The sequence below is a fragment of the Halyomorpha halys genome, unplaced genomic scaffold (genome assembly GCF_000696795.3).
Source record: "Halyomorpha halys isolate HHAL.00 unplaced genomic scaffold, Hhal_1.1 Scaffold725.1, whole genome shotgun sequence".
NCBI lineage: Eukaryota > Metazoa > Arthropoda > Insecta > Hemiptera > Pentatomidae > Halyomorpha > Halyomorpha halys.
In genome coordinates, this window is record NW_027110211.1 from 286,593 (window position 1) to 313,033 (window position 26,441).

The following is a 26,441-nucleotide window of genomic DNA, read 5'->3' on the forward strand; positions in this document are numbered from 1 at the left end:
GGGATTTTTGCTTTAAAAAGAGGAGGTACACTAATTTTTATTTTTACTTACCCAAAATTTCTATAAATAAATATATAAACAAGGAAATAAACCTCCAATGGGCAATGCTATTTTTTCTTTTACTTCAATGTTTAATGATGGTGGTGCTTACAAATATAAGATCGCAGTGACATGTTAAATGAAGTGAAATTTTTATATCTCATGATAATCTAGTACCAGAACTGTTAATTAAAATAGGAAATTTTTAAAACCAAATTATCTTAATTGAGGTAACACTTAAAAAAAAATATATAAAAATTTTTGATAGTTTATTGGACGAATAGAGAAGAGAATGATTCATTTATTCTCAGTTCAAAGAAGAATATTTTCTATTAAGAAATTACAATCACGAACAAGCCTGCCACCCTTTTTTAGGTGGGGCATTGAGCTCTGCTGCTAGTTCGGTGTCTTCTGGATCATCATCATCTCGTAAATGGTCTTTTCCAACTTTAGGAACGAACTGGTCGACTAGGTCAAGTAAAGCATCTGGATAGCCAGGTGAATAATATCTGAACAAAAAAAAAAAGAATTTAATTAAAAGATTAAACAACAAAAATGATAGAAAATCAATCATGTTTTTCTATGAAGAGAAGATGGTTGGAAGTGGGGTCAGTGAAAAAAACAAATTAGTAAAACTAATTGTATTAGTGCCAACATTTCAGTAAGTTTCAGGCCTTGACAAAAAACAAGAAAACCAGAATGAATAATAAGATGATACATCACTGACCGCACCTACAACCATTTTCTGAATTAATATTCGGTCAACAACTAACGCATCAATATATGTTTTTAATTAGCATATTACTATCTATTATCTTATTAGCATTGTTTTCTGAATGACTTAAGAGTTATTGGAAAGTCCTGATAAATCGATTACTTTGATGTAAAAACTAGGAAAGGAGTTCCGTTATCATTACAACAGAAGAAATGATTCACTAATAAATCACTCATGATGAACTAATTTTTAAAAGATTATAAATGTCTGTATTATTATAAAAATAAAATTATTATATACAGTGCTATCATTGAATAATTAATTAACTGTTCTTAGGTTAAAATATATTACCAATAAAAAATCCCATGTTTCAAAAATGTTCTACAATTAAAGTTATGAAACATAATAACTGAAATTTTATGAATCAGTTCTGCAATCATTGGCTTTTTAAAGAATGAGTTAATAAATTTTTGCATTTTAACTGTGTGAATTTAATTTACTGTGTAAGTTTTGATTTTATCAGTTACCATGTTTTCTGAGCAAAAGTCTCATTTATTGATAACAGAGACTGAAGAAAATTTTAAAGTAAAAATTAAAAAGTAATCTAATACATATATGGTTATCTTTCGGTACTGGGATACCCTGGAGTGTTTTGATTTGATAATGAGTTTTAGAAAGCCCTAAACATAAATGTAATTTATAATATAAGACAATTGGGTAGCTTATTATGTAAGAAATTGAATTGGGTTGTTCTCCAACCCATCCCTGAAATACAGTTTTCATTACTACTGGAAGATTGTGTAAGTTTGAAGTTTGGTGGATAAAGTGAAGAGAACTCCCTGATATCTTGAGTTATTTCAGGTGTTAAGGAGAACAGGTTTCGTCTCCTATAATAATGGGGTTTAAAAATGCTAAAGACAAGGTTAGAGGAGCATACAAAAAAAGTCAGAGCATTTTCAAAAATTAATAAACCAAAGGGGAAATTATGTAGAAAAATAGAGACATATTCAACCTTTAAAATGATGTAAATAGAAAATAATTATAACTATAATAATACAGAAGATAATGGATTAAAAAAAATGTGTATCAAGTTAATCTAGTCAAATAAAAAGCCAAAATACTTGATAATATCTTCAGGAAAGCAACTGTTTACTATGCTTATATACTCCATGAGAGAGGAACCTGGTTCAGCTTTGATTTCTTGCATTTTCTTGAGAGAGCCAGAAATCACAAATAATCTTCGAGCCCTTGCATTTGTTGGTAAAATCTAAAGATTCAATTACTTATTAGTACATTGAAATAAATAAAGTCAGATACAATCAAAATCACTTAGGTAAATGTGAAACTTGTCTGAACTATTTATACTGAGTCCAATTAGATATTGGAATTAGTTTATTTCAGTCATTAATTCAAATCTAAATGGAACACATTCTTTCTTCACTTATAACTTGATTTATTCAATAATTCATGGGAAAAGGATTTTTAAAATGCTAGAAGAAGGATAACTTTGATAAATAAGTAAAGAAAAAAGTTTAATTTGTCAAAAAAAAATTCTTTTTCTATTATTCTATTGTCTATTTTTTATTTCTTAAGATTTATAAATAATGATTATAATTTTATTCATCTTTTGTTTTAAGTTTTTAATAAACATTAAAAAATAAGTGTCCAATTTTCCCCATGGTTGAAAGAATTTAAAATTATAATTAATAAACTTATTTAAATTATAATTAATTTAGTAGGAAGTAAATTTAATTAACTATTAGTAAATGTAAAACTCATTAAAAAACCTTATGACATTTTAATACAAATAAATGTTGGATAGGAAATTGGAATCAATATTATGAAGCATAACATTTCAGTAGCTGGTTCACTGACCTAGTTCTGGCCTACACCAAGTGGTGACAGGTAGTCATATCTCTACCAAATGTTTAGTAGACAAAATATTTTATATACAGTTTTAGTTAGTGAGTATTATTGAATTATTGAAATGGATCATAGGGCTTTTGAAGTAAGTGGGACTAAAGTGAATTTAATAAAGAGAAAGGATGAACAAAACATGTCAATTGGAAAGCATAAGCTTTATAAACTTTACCATTTATATTCTATCGATGAAGAAGAAAAAGAAGATGAAAATGAAAAAAATGAAACCAAACCAAGTAAAGAACAGATAACAAGAGTTAAAATTCAAATGAAGAAAGAAAAATTACTGAAGGAAATGCTTAACTCTCAATTAATTCAAAAGAAGCAGACAGAGGATGAACGTCAACCTCTTCCGATGGCTCATCAAACCTACCCTAGTTGTCGAATGCTTATAGATATCGGAAAAAATCAAAAACAATCAATTGAAGATATTAAACAAGATCTGTTTGCCACCACACTGAAACAACCAGCGGCTAAGTGCCCTAATTTTACTGAAATAATTTCTTATGCTTCTTCTGCATATCGAGAGCTTTATGAACAACATTTAAACAGTGCAAAGGAGATTATAATGAGGCTTCAACCGCTTTCTCTAGAGCCACCGAGACAAAAAAATGTTATGGAAAAACCTGTAGAAACAATGAAAGTTGTGTATCTGCCTAATTGATAACTATTTATTACTTGGCTAAACTGGCCAATCACATATTTCAGTATTTCTGGAGGTGCAAGATGTAACAATGGCTCAAGAGCCTTGGTATTCATACACTTCTTCAATACTAATTTGAACATCCCTTTACATTTTTGTTGTAGATCTTCTGAACTTTCAGGGCTTGTGTATAACTAAAATAAAATAGTAACAAATATTAACAACACTTGTTGGGGAAAAAAATGTTAATAACATTTTAAAATTGAAAATGATTACCTTTAGAATAACTAAGAAAATATGCTGTTGGGACATTCTTTCTACATGTTCTGGAGTATGCTTTCCAATTTGACCAAGGGTCCAAACTACAGCTGACTTAATATGATCACTGTAGTTAGTTTGAAGAATTTTACCCAACACTTCAACTGCCTGTATTTAGTAACAAAAATATTAACATATCTTATTAACTATAAAATCATCATTTTATGTACGAACAGGTTGTATCATTAACAACTTATTCAAATTTATGTTTCATGATCAACTCAACAATAAAAATAAATTCCTCTTAAGGAATAATTAAAATAAATTAACCAATTTAATGTACGTTCATTCTAAACTTTCAAGTTTTTTTTAAAAATAAAACTGCTAATTTTTATTTCTTGATCAGATGAGTATGAACTTTTCACCCCATTGCTTCCTAAAATTAATTTGCTACAAACCTATGATAGATGAACATAATCGGTGTGCTGAGAAAAACTACATCACCTTTTCCAAAGTACATAATTATTGTGTATCATTGGCAATATTTACTTTTAAAGTATGTAATATTTTGTAAAGTTAATATAAACTTAATAATGTGTACATAATTTTTATGTATAGTTAATAAATTTGGATAAATATTTCTGAACATATATTGTTCGTGTCATAAGCAATAAGAAAATATTTATTCAGTTTAGATATTCATCTTTCAGATTCTAATTGAAAAAAATGGTAAACATTTTTACGAACCCAGAGGAAGTGTTGAGAATGATCTTAGAGGAGGAAAAAGAAAGAAGGAGGTGATTTATTACAAAATGAAATTGAAAATATTACACTGATGAACCAGATTAAAAGTTCTTCAAAGAACTTTAAAAGTCATTCCTGAAAATATTTCAGAGCTTAATAATAATGAATTTCAGCAATGTATTAACAGTTTTTATACACAAAAAGTTTATTTATTGGTGACAAAGATGTGATATTAAAAGAAACTATCAATCTACGATTAAAAAATAAAAGTGAAAATGAAGCACTTACCTTAGAACTGATCGCAGCTAGAGCAAGTTGCTCACACTCTGAACTAATAAAACCAATTGCAAGGATAGCTGGCAAGATGATGGTTTCATCTGATGTAGAGATCATCTCTAAAAGTCCACCGATACCACCTGTATTTACTACCAGTTGTGATAACTGTAATTTTTCAAAGATAAAAATCATAAGAAAATTAACATTGCAGCACCTTCGCTTTAAATTTTTTTAGACAGATAAATTTTTTTTAGTATAAAATATGTAATTAAAAGTATTTCACTTTTTTTTTTTATTTAAAGTTATAATGGAATAGCCAGAATAAATAATTAAGGTATTAAGAGTAACTTCTTATTTATAGTAAGGTTCATAAAGTTTTAATCAAATAATTTATATTTATATTGGAAGTTCTTCATGGAACATTATTAATAATTTTTAAATTAGTACTTTTAGTATAAGGGTAATATTTCCCAATAAAAGTAGTAATGAAAAAAGGTTAATTTCATCCATTCGTTAGTGTTTCATTAATGCCAATAAAATTCTATACAAATTAGTAATAATTAGAAATTTAAGACAAATTTTAAAGCAGAAGTCCCCCTTCTGAACCTCGAACTAGAACGGCGTGAACTAGTTTTGGAATTACTGTCCCATCAAATATGATTTTTAAGATTGGAGACTTTAATGGGAGTTTTGTTAATTGATTTAATAAGTGTACCAATCTTTAATTTCTGTTATTAATCTTTCACTATTGTATTTTCTGTCGAACAGAATTCCTAAAAACTATCTCCATATTTTGTACTGATGTTTTTTTTAATTTTAATTACTAATAGTAGAATACTGAATACCTTTTAAACGTATACAGAGATAGGATAACTCCCAGCTACATCACTAATATTGAGAGCCAGAGGAAACCGGCTATTACCAGAACTCCAATAGCCTATTTACAATAGGTCTCAGGGGTAATGCTGTTTCAACTTTCAAGGTAAGTTGTAAAAATGGTTGGAGCTGGAGAGGGATTGTGCCAGAGGATGATGGTAAACAATTGAGAACAAATGGGATGTTGAGGTCATGATGAAAGGTCTTGTTTGTAACATAATATGGGAGTCATCAGTAATGAAAAAAAAATCATATTGAAACATTCTAGTCATTTGTTAGTTTTTCATTCATTATAATTAAATTCTATTGAAATTATTAATAAATAAAAATTTAAGATAACTTTTAAAACATAAGGAAGCAGAGTTTTCCCTTATATTAATTTAATGTACATTTTCACCAGGCCAGAATGTACTAGTTTTGGAATAATTTTTCATTGAAATATTATTTTGAAGATTGAGGAATTTAGCCCTAAGAGTTTTGCTGAATGACTTAATAAGTTTATTAATCTTTGTTTCTGCAATTAATCTCTTAGTATAGTATTTAAAGAGGACACATAGAGAATATGAGAGATAACCAAGGAATAAATAGAAATGCAAATATTAAAATTCTTGCTAGTACTGTAAATCAACTAACAGCTATAGAAATTATTTCGCTCTACCAAAAACAAAAATCTTATTCCGCAACAACACATACAGAACTCGGGTGGCAATTATAGATTGTTGAGGCAGAATTCGTTCTTTCAGTATTATTGGGAAACAACATGGTAAACACCAAACTTAAGATTTTGTTTCTTTATCAATTTATTTGAAATATCTATTTTTTTTTTAAATTTAATAATTTTTCCTATTGATTATAATTAGAGATATTTTATGATGTTTTGTAATTAAATTATTTTTACTTTTAAAAATTTTGAATTCCTGTTAAATTATTCTAAAGGGTCCTGTACCAGAATAAATAAATAATAATATAATTATTATAAATAGTATAGAATCAAAAGTGAGATTAAAAATATCTTCCATTACTTAAAGGTTAAAAAATATTGAGGTATAAAATTATATATATATATATATTGGGGATGGAAATAGGAAATAAATTAAAACTACGCTGTACAAGCTTAAAATAAGCAAACAAATAGTAGGTTTATAGAAGTGTATGTAGATATCTTATCTTATATAAATGATAGGATAAGGGAAAAGCAGAGGAAGCAATGAAAATATTATCCATGGACAAAAAGGCATTGCGAAACTCTCAACAGAAAGGTACATAAAATATTTAAATAAAGAAGAAGAAACCCTGTTACATTTACAGCTTAAATGATTTAATTTTTATCAACATCAGAATATTCATCAAACAATTGACTAAATTTCATAAAACATCTATTAATGAATAAACATACCTGCATATGGTGCTTCACTATTTCACAAACCAAACATGCTGCAGCCTTTCTCAGTGAAAGATCTGGGTGACCAAGATACAGCAATGCATCTGAGATAACATCCGTTTCTACGATTGTTTCAGCCATATCAAGACTGTGTTTAGCAATATTACTCAAACAGCAGAGGATATTTTTCTACTGGGAAGGTGAAATGAAAAATCAAATAAACATCAATCAAACATTTTTTAGGACATAATTACTAATTATTAATACAAAGAATTTTTTTTTAAAATAATAATAAATATAGTAAGTTTAATTACATTATTTCACCTGGATGAACAAACCTTGAGCTTTGGACTTGGATTAGGAAGACTTTTGACAAGGCATGATACACATCCTGCATCTATAATAGCTTGAGCAAGTGTTACATCATGCTTTGCAATATCTGAAAGGGTCGCAGCAGCGATTTGCCTTAAACAAACTTCAGGCTCTTGTAAAGCTAGTTTCAGCAGAGGTACAGCACCTACATATGAATGATTTTTTTTCAACACAATGAAATTTGTAGTGAGACCATATTGTTAATTCATTTGTATATGTATAACAAAAGTTTGTCTCCTAATATAATATACTGAAATATATATTAAATATTAAAAAGCATTAAGAACCTCATTAAAATCATGAGAAGATATAAAAAAAAACAGGCATAAGAGTAAGAGAAAATAATATTCATGTACAGATGAATTTAATTTTAAAGTTGGAATTTTAAAAACCTTTTAACTGTTATTTTATTTTATATATCAACAATCTGGTGGGCGAATAGCACACATTTTACTTACCACCATACTCTGAGATGAAATTAATCTTTGCACATTTCATGTCAAGAAATAGCAATTTATTTATTATTCAGGTTAAAATAAAACACTTTCCTTTTCGATAAATTTCATAAATAGACAAGTGTAAATATAATCTACTAAAGTTATATCAACCATGAATCATAAAAATATTAAGTTTTTCATTTAGCGAATTATAAAATTCTTTCATATTTTATATTTATTTATCATTTCTTACTGTTAACAATGATAGGTGGTTGTTTATTTCAAATAAACAAAATGAAAACTGCTATGAAAATTCGTCATTTAAGGCCTGTCAAACAGTTTCAATAAGGATAAGACATTTCTAATAATTAAGAACAAATAATTTTATACTGTTATAAGTTTAATCAAAAGTATGAGATAAAAATGAAATATGAAGGGGACTTCCAATGAGCCAATTTTGACAAAAAAATTGCTGTAACATCCCAGGCTTGGGCTTGGCTCAGGGAACTTTAAAACATGTCTTACCATTGAAAACTTAGATTAGAAATTTTTGACAATTGTAACACTTCCCTGTAATAGGTATATATTTCATGCATGGATAAGTGAAAGTAAAACTAGATACATTGTAATAACAAAATAAATTAAAAAATGTCAGCCAAGAACATAGATAGCTTCCTCACTGTTTTTATCTTAATCCAGTTTTCATGTTTTAAACATTTGAAGTAACAACTCGTGTTGCAGTTACTTTGATGTAAAAAACACAAAAAATATAAATTATGATATATTATACTTAAAAACATAACTATGAAAAAAATAAATAAATAAAACAATAATAAACTTAATTTTAACATACCAGCAGATACAATAGCATCAGCATGATTAATGTTATGTTTCACAATGTAACCGACAGCCCAAATAGCAGACTCTTTAACACCTGCATCAAAATCTTCCATACATGACATAATTCCAGATAGAGCACCACTTGCCAGAAGGATTCCAGCCATATCAGGATTATGTTTGGCAATCCCTCGAAGAACGAACATTGCAGATTTTTTGTAGTATTTCTACAAAAACAAAATTACTAATAACACTTACTAATACTAATTAATTAATATTCATATACCTACACAGTTCCTCATGACCCAAGACTTTCCTATTTTAATTTTTTATATAAAAATATTTTGATAGGAATAATTTACATGTTTGTTATCTTCATTACAATACCAACAGAGACTGTATTGATGTTAACTACGAATTATGCAGGTCATGATAACAAAGTTTCACTATACATTTTTAAAGTTTGAGTTTCTTGAATATTTGTTACCGAGTTACCAACGATCAATTACAAATGAATTGAGAAAATAATTTTATAGATAAGTAAATAACATTTAAACTTTTGGTTTTGAATTATTAAATATTTAATATTAAACGACTCCAGTCTATAGATATTTGAAAATATAGATTTTCTATTTTCATAGATCAATTTATACCATTTTATCCTAACATAAAAAATGTCTCCCTGAACGGTTCTAACCATTAATTTCCTTTTGCCATGATATTCTACTTAATTACTTCTGTGCCTAGATCTTCTAAATATTTTTTCAAATTATGAAGAAAATGGTCAGGGATCCAGTCAAGAGAAAACAAAAATAGTTGACAACTATTTGGCAAATAAATAAATAGTTGTTGACTATTTTTGTTTTCTTTTGACCACACCCCTGGCCATTTTCTTCATAATTTGAAATAATACGGTCAACTATTTACTTTAATTTTCCAGAATCATAAAAAATAAAATACTTCACATACACTTCTGTTTTCAATACCATGGATCAACTGCTCAACCAACTTTAGCCGAATGCAGAGCTGTGCTGCTTCTTCGCTTGAATTTACCATGCGCCCTATAGCAAGAGCAGCGCCCTGTTGAACTTTATATGAAACATCCGATAGTAGAGGAGCTAAATGTTCCATGGCTCCACATCGCATTAGGCAATCCAAATGTACAGGCCTCGAAGAGTAATCAGCTAATTGTTGAGTGAATGTGAGTCGAGCTCTTAAATAATTTTCGAAAGCTGAAACGAGGGAATAACCTTGGTGATATTTATTATACAAGAACATAAACCATTTGGAAAATATTTTTATAAACAAAGTTTTTTATTTATTAAAATTTACAACAGTACACATAGAAAAAAATAAACATGATAATAGCTTGTGAGGGTACTACCTATTGGTAGCATCTCATTGATTATTCTAATTATGAGGACCTATTGTCATCTTCATTTCATATACCTTACAGGATAATTGAGAATAGATATGTATGAAAAAGATTTTGAACTAATGAGTTGGTGTGGGTCAAGAATTCAGAACCAAAGGAGGTACAACTATTTCAGACAAAATTTGCAACAAATGGAATATAGAGGTCTTTATCTATAATTTTATTTGTGAAATAATAAGGAGCGTTAATAATTTTGAATTGTAAGAATTAGATCAAAAAAGATGTTGGTGGTTTTTAGTGGAATCCTAAAGCTCAATTTCGTATGCCCAAATAGGCTTTATAATGGGCTCATGTAAATGAGCTTTTTGTTGTAAGTTATAAGTTTAAGTAGAGCATTGGCTAGTAAGTCTTGTAGTAATTGGAATCTATGAGCAGTTTCTTGTTGTTTCAATCTTTTATGAGGATTCCAAGTAAGTTGCTAGCCAAGATGGAGTTCTATTGGATCTGTTTGACAGAGATAAGTAGGATGTTAAAAAATACAGTAGCACAGGAAGTCATAGGTTTATGATGAAAGTAAGGTAGGTAGTAAGGTAAAGTTGATTTGTGATTTGTTGGGTGGGATCTGTTTGAATTCATCAGTTTTGACACTATTCTTAAATGGCAGTTATGTGTCATTGAAGAGTTTGAATTGAATCATTGCTCACAGAAAACATACATGGCTCCATCAGTGTAACAAGTAAGGACAAAGAAAAGTGGTAAGATGGTTTGGGATATCAGTTATATAAACCATTCAGAAGATATTTCCTTAGTTACTTACTGCCTTGAGGGAGTCACCAGTGGATTGAGAAAAGAGTGATGAATAGGCAAAACTCTGATTTACTTGGAAGGTTCTATCAATGAGAAGGATTGGATACAAAAAATATATATGTAGATAAAAGGAATTGAGGAAGTTTATGAAGTAGTACTAGGCACCAGACTTGGTCAAAAGCCAGTTCTACATCGAGAAAAACTCCAATGCATTAGTAGCATGGTGACCTTTGGTGGGTCATGGTATCCTCAAAAAGCTTCCACCAGTCAGTTCTGTATTAAACAGCTGCACTTATTACAGCTTTCCAAATTAAATAAATAAAAAACTTCATTTTAGATTTGCTTAGTGATCTCTCTTCCTCCCATCCTTGTAAGTAAGCCTCCCAAGCTTAATAACTCTAGTATCAGCATCAGCAAATAAATCATTGAGTTCCAGATTTCTCCTACTTTCTCAGAATTCATCTTTTACAAGGCCAAATATCATCAAAAAAGCTTCTAATTAAATATAAAGAGGTATATTTTGTTGTTCTTCAATAGAGCGCAGCTCTGCGACACGTATGTGAGGACTGATCAACACCGATTCCTAGTTTTAGCTAATTTTATTATGTAGCTTGATATAAGTGAATTTTTTTTCAAAGATTGCTCTACTCACTATTTGTAAATGTTTCAAGGTAAGCTAAGAGAATGGCCCTATATTTAGAGTGAGAATGTGGGTGAGGTAGTACTATATAGTATAAGGTAGTAGAGATAGCACTACTAATTATTTTTAATGTTGTGATATCTATGAGATTGAGAAGTCATCGTAAACTATATGAGTCTGTGAATTGGGCAGACTTTTTTTTCATTTTTGTTCTTATTAATGAATTAGATATATTGTAGAAAATATAAAATATTTTATATAAAATCAAGGCTTGTTTTCCCTCATGATGAACCTATTCCGTGTATACCTGACCTGACTAGGCCATAATTATGTTCATCAATTCTTCAATTATTGTTTGTAAACTTAACCTATGCTCCAAAGCAGGTAAATTCTGGGGCCCTCTCAAATGAGCACGATTATTGAATCTATTATCCTGTAACCATCAACCAACTCTAGCGAACATATATCCGGTATTTCTCTCATTTAATAATAGGCTCCTTACAGATTCCAAAAGGCTCTCTCTAGAACTGCAACGAACCTTACTATGATGCCCAAAGCATCTGTATACTCAAGCAATAGGACTGATCTTGGTTAATAAAATAAATTTGAAAGTATTTTTTTAAAAAACATTTAAATATCAATTAGTCATCGAATAAAAATTGAATAAAATATCAATGTCAGACCACAGAGGAGTTTTATCAAATTTAGAGTTTCTAAGATGTTTGGTTCTCACCATACCACTTTTGAAGAGCACTTTGATCCAAGCATGGAATCATGGACAAGGGTGCCCTATGGTTACAACCAAGATATTCTAACCTTATCCTTAATGAGCATATTTGAGGTCGCTCAACTGAAAAATCGGAAGTCTTGTTACAACTCCTTCCAGCCTTGTACAGCCGGAACAAACTACATTGGAAGATTTGGAAGTTATCCCCCAAAAAGGTATTAAAAAGCTTATCAAAACCATGAAAAAATATCAAGTTCCCCACTGCAATTCTACAAGTATTGTTTGTAAAGTCAACCTGTGCTCCAAATCAAATAAATTTTGCGACCTTCTAAAATGTGGATGATTCAATAATCATACAAATTTGAGGATTATTGAGTTACTCTCTGTTCTCACAATCCTCAACAAACTCCAGGGAACATATATACAGTTTTTCTCTCATTTGATAGTTCAACTCCCTACACATTCCAAAAGGCTCTCTCTAGAGCTGCAAGGAGCCTTGATATGATGCCCTAATCATCTATACACTCATGCATCATAATTAACTGCATTCAGTATCACGGTTAGAGAAAACAATATTTATATACACATTAAACAAATTTTAAAACAGAAATTCAAAAACTTTTTTTGTTATTTTATTTATCAAAAACAAAAGATAAATTTTTCTAAAGCATAATTTCAACTTGCAATGTTTGACTATTAATCACACAATATTCTGAAGTAGCAATAGAGAAAAGAAATCCAGTATCAATAAAACAGTACAGTAATTTTGATTATGGTCTAATAGTTTAATAAATTTATGTTTTGATCTCACTGAAAATAAAATATATTTTAAGAATCAAACAAAATAATAATAATATGTTTGATAGAAGGATTTAATCCATTGAATAGATTAGTTTTACAAATATAAAATTAATTATTGTTTTAATTTTCTCATTAAACATATAAATTGAGTACTTCTAAATTTTTTCCAAACCATTTAACAAACCTACTGATCAACAAAATGCTGACCGGTCACATAATAACGTACAAGTCAAGTTTTTCCTCTTAGGTTTCAATGACTATGTTCTCAAGTTGAATAACTTCTACCTAAAGCTGGTTCAACAAGAACACTTCCTAAATTCAACAAAAACTACAAATGATTACATTTAACTGTATTCAAATTCTTACAAATAATTTGATTCTGAGATAACAAAATAATCCTTTAATCAATGTAAATATAAACTGTTTTCCAATTCCACAGTGTTAAGATAATTTAATAGTAAATTTCAATCAATCCTGATTACCTTGTAATATAGTTTTGGTTGTCATTTCATGCGTCTTACAGGATCAAGATACTTCTCACACAAAATAATATAATTTCATTTAAAAAAAACACAATTCAAGGAAAACTGAATAAAAAAATAATAGATAATGAAATATATCACATGTTTATTTATTCTTATCAAAAAATTGTGAATACATATAAAAAAATTGAGCTTAAAAGAAGGTAACAATATACTAAAAATGTACATATTGGACAAAGTTTGTAGTTTAAAAAAAATTTAATACATGTATTAAAAAATAATTCTCTGTTTCTGCGTTGTACATATCCGACAAATTTTCTGGAAAAAAAAAAATGGAAAATATAAGAAAATACTAAAATTAATTTTAAAAAAGGATTACAGAAAATTGAATACTAACAGAATCTGGTGGTAAGCATGACTCATGAAATATATGATTACAGTGAAATAGCAGAAAATCAGCAGGCGGGTGAATGTCTAAAAAGTTTATAAAATTAAAATTTTGTATTAAATTAATACGTATGTCAAAGATAGAACAGTATGACTCACTCACCTTTTGTATTTTTGGATATGACTTTGAGATGACACACTCCACAGAAATGCTCATCTAAAAAATAAATTGGACTATTAGATTTTTTATTTTCACTAATTTTTTTAAGTTGAAATGGAGAATGGGAATAGAATTGATATTTTTTAAACAGACATGTGTTCCACAGTGGTGATGCTATCAAAGAATGACATTAGAAAATTAATTCATAATAAATATATAAAAGCTTAAATGCATTTGGAGAACTATAAAAAAGTGTCATTATTTGATTAATTTATTCATAAAATGTAACTCGATCCATTAGTCTTAAGTAAAATTTCTTCCAAAAACTGACTTAAAAAAATGGTGTTTTTTTTTTTTGTTTAAATGGGTAACGCATTAGGAGCTCAGGATTAGTGGACTAAAGGATCCGGATCCATAATTGTCAAGCTTATTTGTAACTTATATTTCACAATTGGGCAGAATGTTCCAAGTAAAGTAAAAAGTAAGAAAAATATCACTACCCATTCAATACTGACACTAATTAGTAATTTTTTAAATCGCTGTTTAGAAACTCTATAGACAGCTCATGAAACCGTTGACTTATCCATATAACTAACTGACAATGAAGAGAATGTGGATTATTAGTGAAAAACTAACTAATGAATTATGTTTTCGAGTAATACCAAAATATTGTAATTATTTCCATGATAGAACATTTTAAAAATGTAGGTATAGGTATTTTTATTTTCCTTAATCCCATTAAACAGCTCTTACTGTCATAAGTCTGTTTTATAATATTAAATAAACATCCCATAGCACAAAACTATAGCTATTCATTGGAAAAAATAAATCCAACAATAACATTATAGAGAATCTTCAATAAGTTGCTTAATAAAATTATCTTTATTCACCTCCTACAAGTGTGCCCTTTTGCTGAATATTGACAACTCGCTGATGAAGATTAAAATAATCAGCAGCAATAATGGCATTGCAGCCTTCTTGGACGGATACCTGAAAAAACATAATAACTTTAAAATCATAAGATGAAATTACTCTTATAATTAAAAACATAACTTCTTCTAATGCAATAAGGAGGGAGATTGTAAAATAGCGTTCCCTGTTCAATACTACTGCCTATAAAATCCCCACACCATTTGCAAAAAATTTCAACATTTATAGACTTTTGTCATTCATTAATGAATGTATTATATACATGCAACTCCTTATGCATTGGAAAAACAAACGTTAAATTTTGACTTAGTAATCATGGCAATCAGAACCTCCATTACAAACAACTGCTCAATTAATACTATGTACAGTACATCTAAGATGAGTTTGCCTATGGGTAAAGATGGGGGGAAGGTGCATAGTGACAAACATTCTCCTGCCGACCCCCCACTCTTCTGTATTCTCGCCACTTAGTCGACTGGTCATAGTAAAATGTAAATTTAAAAAAAATAAATAAAGGTGGAGAAAAATTGTAATTATTTATAATCATTCCTCCAACTTGTATAAAAGTTGAATTTTTATTTATGTTGATGGAGTATTAACTTTGATTTTATTTTATTTACAAAAATGGTTAAGAGAAAAATATAATTAAAAAAATAAAATGTGCAGCTAATTCAACAATTAAACAGTTGGGTTGTATTCTACAGATTGTTTTAATCTATATAAGATCAATGATGTTGATCTCTGATTGAATACTGGACATGAAATTCCCTTTTCCCCCTTATCATTAAGTGTTCAGAACTTTTAAGATCTCAAACACTTTTCAACAATAAGCAACAAAATACTTTATACAGTCAAAAACCCTATTTCCAAAAAAAGAACTGTAATTCAGCCAAACACTTTAATTTAATACGACAATAGACCTGTGATCATTGAAAACCTGTATTGACATTTAATCAGAAAACATATACAATAAATATAACAACATGGAAAATATTTTACCTGAAGATTATAATCTTGCAACATTTTGACTAGTGAAGTCTTGAGACCAGGTACTTCTATACCATTTTCTATTCTTTGTACAAGCATTCTTGGATCGACAAAAGCAGCTATTCTTTGCAGCAGAATAGTTATGAATTCTATATAAAAAAATAACAGTCATTAAAGCCTACTTATCATTGTCCCATAGGGACTTTAAAAAAAACTTAAGTTCAGATCATTAAGATCCTACAGTGCAGTGCTACCAATGTACTTATAAACTCTAGTTGAAAATCACCTGGTGTTTTGAGGGAGTAATTTATCAAATCTTCCCACAAATCTTGATCGTCATGTTCTTTACAAAAGTTTATCGCCTTTTCTATATCACCAATTTTCATTAAAAGACTAAGGGCTTCTTGAGTATTTCCAATACGTCCTAAAATAGACATCATACATCATTCTTTATAAATTGATTTAAATCCTTCCTCCCATCTAAAGTAAAAGTAAAATACCTACCTAAAAGGTAAACCATTTCAGGTAGAAAATTGTGCTCTTGACAAATATCCAGAGCCTCCTGAATTGAAAAGTGATTACTCTCTTTGAGCAATGGAAGAAGTTTTTCCCTATTGAAGTCAGCATAGAGCTTAACAAGCTGGGCGTGATACTTGTAACAATTTTTAGGATCTCTTCTTTCTAAGGCATCTAGATACTGAGGAAAAAGAAAATCAGTTTAAAAACAGACACTAATTTATCAGTGTAAAACCTACAGCAGCTAATTAACCATTGTATCCAATTAATCAGGCAAGCTATTGAGAAAAACATTTCATTTTCACATTAAAATGATAAATGGTCAAATCAGATGGCATGGTTTATGGTGGAAATTCAGTCATTCTTAATACCAAATTATAGTGGAGTTATTATTATATTTTTAAAACAAAACTGAGGCAGTTCAGTCACTAGTAGGAAAGTGAGGAAGGCCATAAATCAAACTATTTTTTTCTAATGAAGAAAAGAAGAGGGTGATCCCTGGATTGCTGTACCAAAGTGATAGAGAAATTATAAAGGAAAGATGGAGATTGACTCCAGAGAGCAGTATGGATATCATAGATCCATTGAGAGGTTGACTATTACTATTACTATACCCAGCAGCTTATTGGGCAAGGTTGCTTCAGGGTTTATTAAGATCGCTTCAAGCTAGAGAAGGATCATTGTGATAAAACATTGGAACTCCTGTTCTTCAGTTGCCCATGTTTTGCTTCAGAAACTCACCAGGTTCCAGAAAACCTGGTCACTCTGATGATGACTGGACAAGAGGGCTAGAGAACTATTGAAGACTATTCAGGGCAAACTGGCAGATAACTCAGAGTGCATGAGTGAGAAAAGAGAGGCCAGACAAGGGCTTCATAATTAGCCCATTAAAAAACCAAGCACGTGACAGGAATCCCTGGGGATGGTAAATATAGAAGAAGGGAGATGGCTTTGTATTGAGCAAGGACTGCAAAATACTGTGTACTTCTAGCCACAAATAATTTCAAGAAAGATTTTTCCCCAAAACAAAAAGAAAAAATCTGGTGCCATGCACGCATCACACAATTTCACTTAGCACCCTACTTTGAGTTGGAATTAATCTTCACTTTTAGAACAGATATTTCTCAGTTCTGAGACTATACTTTCTCGTACTAATTTCTAATTTCCCAAATGAACCCTTTCAATTGATAGAATGTCGAACTCAAATTTCAACAATTTTAAGAAAAGTATTTTCAAGTATGACAGAAATATAAAAACATAACAGTTTATTACTGGTATTAGAAATTTATTACTAGGTTGCTATAGAATCAATGTTGAAAATACAATGAATGATTTTATGCAGTTAGTCACCCTGTCAACTGAAAAGCTCAAATATATTAAGTTAAATTAAAAACCATTTGATTCCTATGGTTACAAGAAAAGATATAACTGACTGACAAAACAGAACAAAGCAAAGCGCATGCATCCACCAATTTAATGTCAAACTCGTTTTTCATTTATGCATTTTTTGCCATTCTCCATTACTTTCTACATCTTTATACATCACATATTAGTTTTTATAAACTCCTGGGCTTTCCAACGCCATATAATCAGACTATATTACAAATCTTATTTCCGGAAATGTGTTTTCAACCTGAAAAAAATATTTTCCTCTTTTCTCCTTACATAGATAATCAAATCCTTTCATAAATCATATTTATCCATTTATCATTACTTATAAACATGTAAGATAGTTAATTGTTTCGAATAAACAAAACTAAAGGGCCTTTAAAGGAATATTTTTAGAAAAATCTGCATTTGGGCCCTGTCAGACTATTTCAATGAGACCTATCTATCTATATACAACACTTCATTGTACTACCAGTCAGTCGATCATTGAAAAAGTTGTTTTTACACTCTAGACGTATACCCACCTTAAATTTGTAATTTCAGTGTCCTACGACTTTTTGTTTTTGAGCTAGAATGACCACATACACACAGACTATTTTCCAAGACTTGGTTATTTGGACTTATGGAACATAAAACTGTGTTCTGTTGAAAACTGGAATTCAAAATGGCAATATTTTCCTTTATTTCAAATATAAGTAAGTGAAAGTGTAAAAAAAAAAAAAAAAACTCAAAGCCTCTTAATTTTAATCAATGTTTATTTGTTACTTGTTTAGCAACCTTAATTCATAATTGTAGTGGTAAAATATCTGATCCTTAATCAGTTTTCAGTTGTCCATGCTTATTTCCCATTTTAATCTCATATAATTAAGGTTTTACTATACTATGATTTTAAAAAGTAACAGATTCTTACAAGATAGAGGTAGTAGCTATTGTTTGAAAGGTTTGATACTATAAGATCCCTATCAAATACTTTGCTTTCCATTAAAATACTAATTGTCTTATCAGCATCCAAGTTCATCAATTCCTTTAACATTGACTGACATGTTGAATACAGGTTATGACTTCTTATAAGATCGAACACTCCTTTATTCTGAATCCTGAAATAGTGAAAAAAGTTTTAGTTACAAGAAAAATAACTTTTTTCAAAAACTTTTGGTAGATGAAATTTAATAACGACTAAGACTCACTTAATATACATAGCTAAAGCTTTATCATGCTTTCCTGAATATGAATATAAAATGGCAAGGGCCTCTAACAGGACCATATTTGTCTTTGGATCGCTATCCAAAATATGTTCGAGAGCGGCATTTATCACAGCTTGAACGTTGTAAAGGCCTGGGCATGACCATTTCTTCACTGTTTCCAAGAAACCCTAATCATGAATTGATTAATAAAATTACAAAATCTATAATTCCATTTAAGATTATAAAGTTTATTAATTACAGCAGAATCATTCTTCAAGTATTCGCACAAGACCATTTCATAGATATAGGGAGAGAGAGATTCTTCAGGTATACATGGTAAATATTTAGCGACAGACCTCAATTGGTTAACTTTAGCAAATTTAAAAACTTCCTTTTCCCAACGATGTTTGTCATTTCCTTAAACAAGAAATAATTTTTAAACATCAAAATGAATTAATTAATTCTTGTATTAAACATTTGTTTTATCTATGTGATCCATTATTTTATGACACAAGTACCTAATTGCATTTTGAAATACTAATACACATTAGATGAAAATTTTCTTTAAGGAGTAAAATGATTATAGGAATTGGTTGGGCATTATCTTGATCTTATAACACCATTCAAGAGTTATGACTTGTGAACGGGTAGTAAACAAAAAATATAAATTTAACAAGTTAAAAAAAAATATTATAATAAATTTTAATTACCTAAAATTTTATGCGAATGCAGAGCAGCTTGATCGTACTTTCCACTGGACAGTAAATGATCAAGATAAGCTCTGCCTACACTATGCAAGGTATGGCGCATGAGAGATTTTGAAGCCGATGAAACAACCTCCAATGCATTTTCAAATTTACTAAAGCAATAGATTACATATCAAACATTTAATAATCATAAATATGTAATAAAAAAGAGATTTTATAATTAACAGGATATAAATAACAGGTAAAATGTGGGAAATGTGCTTACCAATGTTCTAGAAGCCAATCTATTTTATCATCACTATCGTATGGGCAAGCAGCAACAATATCCTTTGGGCTCAATATGACGAATCTTGATTCATCAACCAAGCATTCTAAAATATTGATGAGAATCACATCTACTAATCATGTTGGTTAGCAGTAAAGTAGTAATGAGTTAAACTACTCAGTATACAGTAAATACTACTACTTTTAAATGAATTGGATATAAATTAGAAATAATATATAAAAAATTACAGAATAGAACAATCATAATACATTATCCAGCTAACAAGCAGGTCTTAAATTTCTTTTCATATAAAATATTTGGACGAAACCTCTCAGTTCACTATTCAACATTTCTCCCATTTATTTATGAAAAATTTATATTAATTTTCAAACATTAAAATCTAACAAATAATTATAAATTAATAATAACAATTTATTTTATTTTGTTTACTAATATATTTTGCTGTGTAGAAACAGTATAAACTAAGTTATTTTTATTATTGTGGTTTCTGGTTCGATGTATTTCCTTTTGATTGTACATTTATTTTATTCTGAAGGGACCTTGTTCCAGAATAAATTGTATTTTCTAATCTTATTATCTATCAAAAGAACGTTTTGTATTTCTAATAAAGCTTTTAAATTTGGCCATTTCCCACTCATACAATTATAAATAACATCATTTTTTTTTTTAAGCATTCATCATAACCTTTATTTATTTATTTCATAATAAAATTCTACACGAAATTTCTTGAAAAAACATCACACAGGCTACCTTCTCTTTTTTATCCACTTAGTGATATCACTAATTCAATATTTTTTTACAGATAGGTTCTATGTTTAATGGTTTTTATGTAGTAATTTCCTTTCAGTCATGAAGTGATCAAATTTTAAAAAAGATTTACCCTTATTCAGGGTTATTCAATGATTTAGTGAAAATGTTCTAATATCTACTGCAAAGTTAATTAGATTTATTGCTTCCTCACTGATTGCCTTATATAGAGAAAAAAATAGTAATAGGATTTGATTTTTTTTTTTTTTTAAATCTCACTTAACTTACAAGTTTCAAAGACTATCAAGTCCAAAATATTAGATTTTAAAATATAGACTTTTATTGCCTTATTTCAAAACTAATAAACCACTTGCAATAATACTTTCAGAATATAGTAAGTCGTCCAGAATGTAAATATATAAGAATAAAATTCATATGAACATCAAATAATCATACAAATGATACATGATTGAAAATAAATAAAAGTTAACAAAGAACAAACCTAGAGAGTATTCTGAGGCAGTATACTTTTGAAAGCCACGGAGTGATAGACTATCGATAATTAAATCGGTATAATCGTCTTCTTCTGGCTTTACTATATGAAGCTGCGGTCTCTCCCCTTCAGTATCTTTAAGACACCCAAGAAGGACAAGATTCTCATTTAAAGGACTGACGCCGCATACCCAGAACTCAGTTTGAAAGGTGTAAACTAGACATAATAAAATTATGATGTAAACAAAATAATAGAACAAATTTAAAACTCTTGAATTATTATCAAATTACTATTTGTTTTTATTCCACTCTTTATATTTTTTAAATTAAAATTTAAAAACAAGTATTAGTAGAAACATTTTTACTTTCATAAAAGTATAATATTTGAATTTAATTTTAATATTACCAATATTTTTTTACCATTACATTTAAAAAAATGTAAAGATCAGAATTATCAAACCTGAAATTAGATGAAATTTGAATTAAAACCGCAAGAAAATGTGTTTTTGAGAGTATAAGTAAAAGTAATGTAAGCATAAATATAGAAATAGGAGTGAGTATAAGTCCTATCCCAAGTATAGTTTTAATTACCGTTTCTCTTTCTCTCTCCTCCTTCCCTTTTTACATACAAAAAAATCATATTTGTTTTTTATAAGTTTTCAGTTCATATATAATGCAACAATATGTTAGATCAACGTGTTGCATTAGAAGTTGGACATTAGTGAGTATAAAATATTAATATTAATAGCAACATTTGTTGAGTAGCTTTTGCAGAATTGTACTTTTTACCTCCCAAGTATCACTAATAATTATCCCCATTATGAAATAAAAAGTATCAGTGCTTGAACGCAGTTTTAATTTTTTTTTTGTGATTTATGAACTATTAATATTAGACTTCATAGTGAAACAGGGCCCAGGAGGCACTTTCAGATCTACAACAGACCATAGAATTACTGATTCTCTTCAACCGTTGAATAGAGATTTGTATGTTAAATTATATTTTACAACAGATGTAAATGAAATGAAATGAAAAAAATAACTTTATTCTGGGACATATGTCCCCTAAGAATAATTACATTCATATAGTGAGATTTTTACCTGGCGAGCGTTTACAAATTTTCAGATAGTAGAATGAAATTACACTGGTATATTGGCTTTACTACTGTTTAGAATGTTAATCAATACTTGCTTATTTATTTGATTACAAAGATGTGGAGGTTTGGTTATTCAATAAATGAAGGAATAGGTGTTGTTTAAAGGAGAGAATGGATGAGGACTGGCGAATGGAGATGGTAAGAGAATTCCAGAGGGAGGTTGCACATATGACGAAGGATTATGTACTGCATAATGATGTACTAATGAGATGTACTGCATCTCTCCGTACTAGTTCAAGTTCTGATACTAGTAAGCCGTAAGGAGCCACTGATATTAAAAAAAACTTTTTTTTTACGTCTGTTTTATGAAAGATTTGCTAACTGTGAACATTAATGTTTGTCACTATAATCTGTTTTTTTACTTTTCATTTGGTATGGTTTTTGTATTGATACATTGCAAACAGGAATCCCTTAATTCCAAAGAACCAACAACCTCCATGTAACAAACCCATCTATACATAGTTTATTATTATTATAGATACATGTAATTAATGTGTCATTACTTGGACAGACAACATATACTGAAGCATCCATAGGAGTTACAACAGATCTTTTTTCCACATTGCAAACCCAAACTGTATCAGCCCATCCAACTATGAGTGTGTGAGTATTCTTCCAGCAAATGTGACATTTCATATCTACCCTAAAAAAGACCAGTTTAATAAAATAATATATTAAAAACAACAATACTATACAATTGATATATAACATAAAAAAAAATATATTAAACACTAAATGTGTCGGGCACACATCACATAACTTTCAATTACCACCCTTAATTAATCAAATTAATTCTTGCTCTTTACTAAATGACAACTTCTTTTTTATTCACAATTGCAATTTGGAGTTTTAATCTGAGGATTATTTTCCTAGCTACCAATAATATGGTTCTGGCACTGGAAATTGAACCCGAGCTCCAAGGTGAAAGCACGGTATCCTAGCCTCTAAAACATACTAGAACAAAACTGTCAGTAGCTAAGAAATTAATCCTCGGAATAAGACTCAAATATTTAATAACAAGAGGGATTACAAACTTATCAAATCATCTTATTACAATGAGATATAATGTTTACCCCATAACTATTCAACAATAGTTCGTTACAGGTCTGTGTTAGATATAATATAAATTATAATACAATAAAACTAATAATGGTGAAGAACACATTATTTACATTTCAAATGTAAAGAATATATATTTAATTTTCTGTGATTGTATTTAACTGAATAATAGTACACTATCATTGGATTCTTAAACAAATATAATATATATAATGCAATACTAAATTTCTTACTGAGGTTTATTTGACCATTTGACAAGACCGAGTGAAGCTCTAGCCACAAGGTCATAAACCCTAAAACCAACATGAGATGCCCAAGCAAGAAATTCACCACCAGGACTCCATTTCATTGTCTTTACTCCTCCCTCTTGAGACGCCTCAGCAATAACAGTGGACCTCACACGGGCAAATAATACCTTTTCGTGAAGTACCAGCCTCTCATCGCCTACAATTTTAAAATTTTTAGTAACTAACAATGAAAGTTGGAAGAAAAATCTTTAATTGTTAACAGTGAATAAAATATATTCTCCCTAAAAGAAATCGTGAAATACAGGCTATATATAATTAACATAAAAAATGGGAACTATTTCTTAATGTTAATTTTGCTTTGGACTATTTCTTCCTGTAAATTATGTCCACTTTTTATCTATTTTATACTTTTTAAAAATATACCTGTGCATCACGTAAAAATAATGCTCAGTTTTGCAATAACCACTTAACACTCTATTAGTGTTAAAATTGTCAGGATACCATTTCAGTTGCATGCCAATTTTTGAATTTGAGATTATTAAAATTAAAAAGTGAATCAATTACTAAAGAATAAATCATATACACGACTCAAATTTGTTTTAAGAAAAAATCCTTGTGATGAAGAATTCAGTGGAAAAACAATAATTTCCATTTTTAAAGATTCTGAGTATGACTAAATATTAATTCCCATTTCTAAAGAGGTCTTTTGAACAATTTTCATGATAAAAAATCAATTTTAAACCCAGGATAGAGAGAGAGAAAGAGAAACACTTTTATTTAAAAAGTAGTACAGCCCAATTGCATTGGGTTGCTACAAGCACAGCATACTAAGATTAGTTGGAAAATTATTTATTCTTACAATACATAGGCACAGTACAGTAAATTTCAAATACATATTTTTTTTTTTCATATTACATTCCCCCCTTTCATTATTCGCCTAAGTATCTAACTACAATTCTCTCCTTTAACCCAATACACTTTTTATTTTTTAACAAATATAAGATAAAATTAAAATATACAATATAAATAGTAAAAATTTAAAATAAAATAACAATATATACACATAAAATTTAACGTATTTTCAATTATTAGTTATAACAAATAAAAAAAAAAAAAAAACACACACAACTAATATTTACAAGGATATAAATATATGCATACATCGAACTACAGGTAATGAATATAAAAAGTGATAAATTTAAAAACTAGTAATTAGGATAAGACAATTAAAATAAAATAAATTCTTACCTGTTATAAATCGCCTCCCAGACCCAGATTTATAGTAATTGGGATCAATGGCAATTGATCTAACAAGCCTTCCAAGCTTAATATCATGATTATTATCTGAACTGTACAACCCAAAAACAAGAACCTATAATAAAATGAATGCATTAACTATCAATGAATATGAATTAAAACAATTATGTAAAAATATAGACATAAATAAAATTAAATCACCTTTCCATCATCAGAACAGCTAGCTATGTAATCGCCCTTGGCATCGATGCTGATCTGATTGACAGCAACAGAATGTGCTCTAAGTGCCTTATTTTTAACACTATTTCCTTGATGATCCAACAAATGAATAACTCCCCAATCTGTACCAATGCAAACAAACTAAAAATTGAGGAAGATTGAAAACATTTACATTAAGTCTTTTAATTTATAATTATTCCACATAGACTATGAAGCACATACTTTAGGATGAACAGCTATACAGCTGGCAGAGTCATTTGTTAAAATAATCTGTAAATCATTTCCTAGCCGCCCATACTTCAACTTCAAGTCCAAATCTTCAGATGAAGTGCTTTCATTGTCATCATCAGTACAGTTATTTTCAGGCTGAAATAAATCAGGCATTAATTCATTATGTAAAATTTTAAAATTAAGTGGAATTCAATTAAAAGAAGTATTCATATTTACCAAAACATTTTCATTACTCTCTTCAGATTCTTGATTATCCATATTCTAAATTCATTTATTGATCTATATCAGTGGAATTTAAAAAGTATAATAGCAACATTTTAAAAATCAAAATAGTGCTTCAATTCGCAGTCTAGAATGAGAAAAACATAAATTTACAAAACTTTTTTATCAGGGTACTATGACAGCGATTTGGAAAACATTGATATGATTACCTACCAGTTTGGTATCAGCGACGAACTACAAACAGTTAGATAAATATTTGTACTAACATTTTGTTGAGAAAACAACTATTAACAATTATTAAAATTCTTCATGTTGATTAAATTTTGTAGTCTTAATTATCTAAGTCTACACCCTGTACCTTTCTAAGAATTATAACACTCTACAGCGAGCACTCGGAATCTAGTTGTAGAAAAATATCTTGGATCGGAAATCTCTTTAAGTGTAAATAAGCTTCCTTACTTTCTTAGGAAATATTTTGTATTTATTTATAAATAAGTAAATTTACTTCGTTAGAGAAAGCTACTACTCTCTTTTATAATTGATAAGGTCCTATGAAGGAATATAAATATCCATGTTGAGAGCTTTTAGTAGTAGAAATAATTAAATCGTATAGATCGCTTCTTCCTGATATTATTTTAGAAACAAATGGATGCGAAGAAACACTATTGCGCATTTGTGACGTAAAATTGTTTGAGGATCTTTTAAAGTTATTATTCTACCCTTCCTTACCATTTGACGGGTTTCGGTAACATCAACATGTTACATTAGGTATGCCTATGTTATTGTTGCTAATATAGTTCTTCTTAGTATTTACTAACTAAAGTCCTATTTTTAAGTAGTCTAAGTATGGTGTCACATCAAACCTTATGCCTAAGTAGGTGACAATTTCATATGAATGTGTTATTTCTTCAGTTCTATGATTTTCATCTATCTAAC

General features: G+C 29.1%; 2 protein-coding genes across 4 annotated transcripts; both read right to left on the minus strand.

Moving 5' to 3' along the window:
- Positions 1–295: 295 nt before the first annotated feature.
- LOC106685692 (sperm-associated antigen 6-like) lies at positions 296–13,470 on the minus strand. Of its 2 annotated transcripts, XM_014428504.3 has the most exons (10): positions 13,331–13,470; positions 9,468–9,730; positions 8,515–8,725; positions 7,191–7,369; positions 6,868–7,041; positions 4,608–4,760; positions 3,594–3,743; positions 3,353–3,511; positions 1,876–2,021; positions 296–548 (listed from the first exon to the last, which is right to left on the minus strand). In XM_014428504.3, the coding sequence occupies exons 1-10, from the start codon at positions 13,353–13,355 to the stop codon at positions 386–388; spliced, it is 1,623 nt and encodes a 540-aa protein (XP_014283990.1). In that variant the 5' UTR covers positions 13,356–13,470; the 3' UTR covers positions 296–385. The 2 variants fall into 2 exon arrangements, with proteins under 2 accessions (XP_014283990.1, XP_014283991.1); XM_014428505.3 differs by lacking the exon at positions 13,331–13,470 and having other exon boundaries at positions 9,485–9,616.
- On the minus strand, positions 13,456–25,997 carry lt (vacuolar protein sorting-associated protein light). Of its 2 annotated transcripts, XM_067048358.1 has the most exons (20): positions 25,719–25,997; positions 25,500–25,632; positions 25,275–25,418; positions 25,035–25,193; positions 24,825–24,948; positions 23,562–23,772; positions 22,773–22,912; positions 21,126–21,332; positions 19,856–19,961; positions 19,594–19,742; positions 19,143–19,300; positions 18,887–19,071; positions 18,610–18,796; positions 16,299–16,491; positions 16,081–16,218; positions 15,807–15,943; positions 14,768–14,867; positions 13,881–13,934; positions 13,728–13,804; positions 13,456–13,648 (listed from the first exon to the last, which is right to left on the minus strand). In XM_067048358.1, the coding sequence occupies exons 2-20, from the start codon at positions 25,539–25,541 to the stop codon at positions 13,601–13,603; spliced, it is 2,559 nt and encodes an 852-aa protein (XP_066904459.1). In that variant the 5' UTR covers positions 25,542–25,632; positions 25,719–25,997; the 3' UTR covers positions 13,456–13,600. The 2 variants fall into 2 exon arrangements, with proteins under 2 accessions (XP_066904459.1, XP_014283989.1); XM_014428503.3 differs by lacking the exon at positions 25,719–25,997 and having other exon boundaries at positions 25,500–25,705.
- Positions 25,998–26,441: the final 444 nt, after the last annotated feature.

What these genes read in the sequence shown, in the direction of transcription:
- LOC106685692 (XM_014428504.3), bottom strand. Translation starts at nt 13,355, where the DNA reads ATGACAACCAAAACTATATTACAAG. An exon ending in AACCAAAACTATATTACAAG is followed by an intron (nt 9,731 to 13,330) that starts GTAATCAGGATT and finishes CCCTCGTTTCAG; the next exon opens with CTTTCGAAAATTATTTAAGA. An exon ending in TTTCCTGAAGATATTATCAA is followed by an intron (nt 549 to 1,875) that starts GTATTTTGGCTT and finishes TTTTTTGTTCAG; the next exon opens with ATATTATTCACCTGGCTATC.
- lt (XM_067048358.1), bottom strand. Translation starts at nt 25,541, where the DNA reads ATGGATAATCAAGAATCTGAAGAGAGTAATGAAAATGTTTTG. An exon ending in GTATAGCTGTTCATCCTAAA is followed by an intron (nt 25,194 to 25,274) that starts GTATGTGCTTCA and finishes CTCAATTTTTAG; the next exon opens with TTTGTTTGCATTGGTACAGA. An exon ending in CATATCCAAAAATACAAAAG is followed by an intron (nt 13,805 to 13,880) that starts GTGAGTGAGTCA and finishes TAAACTTTTTAG; the next exon opens with ACATTCACCCGCCTGCTGAT.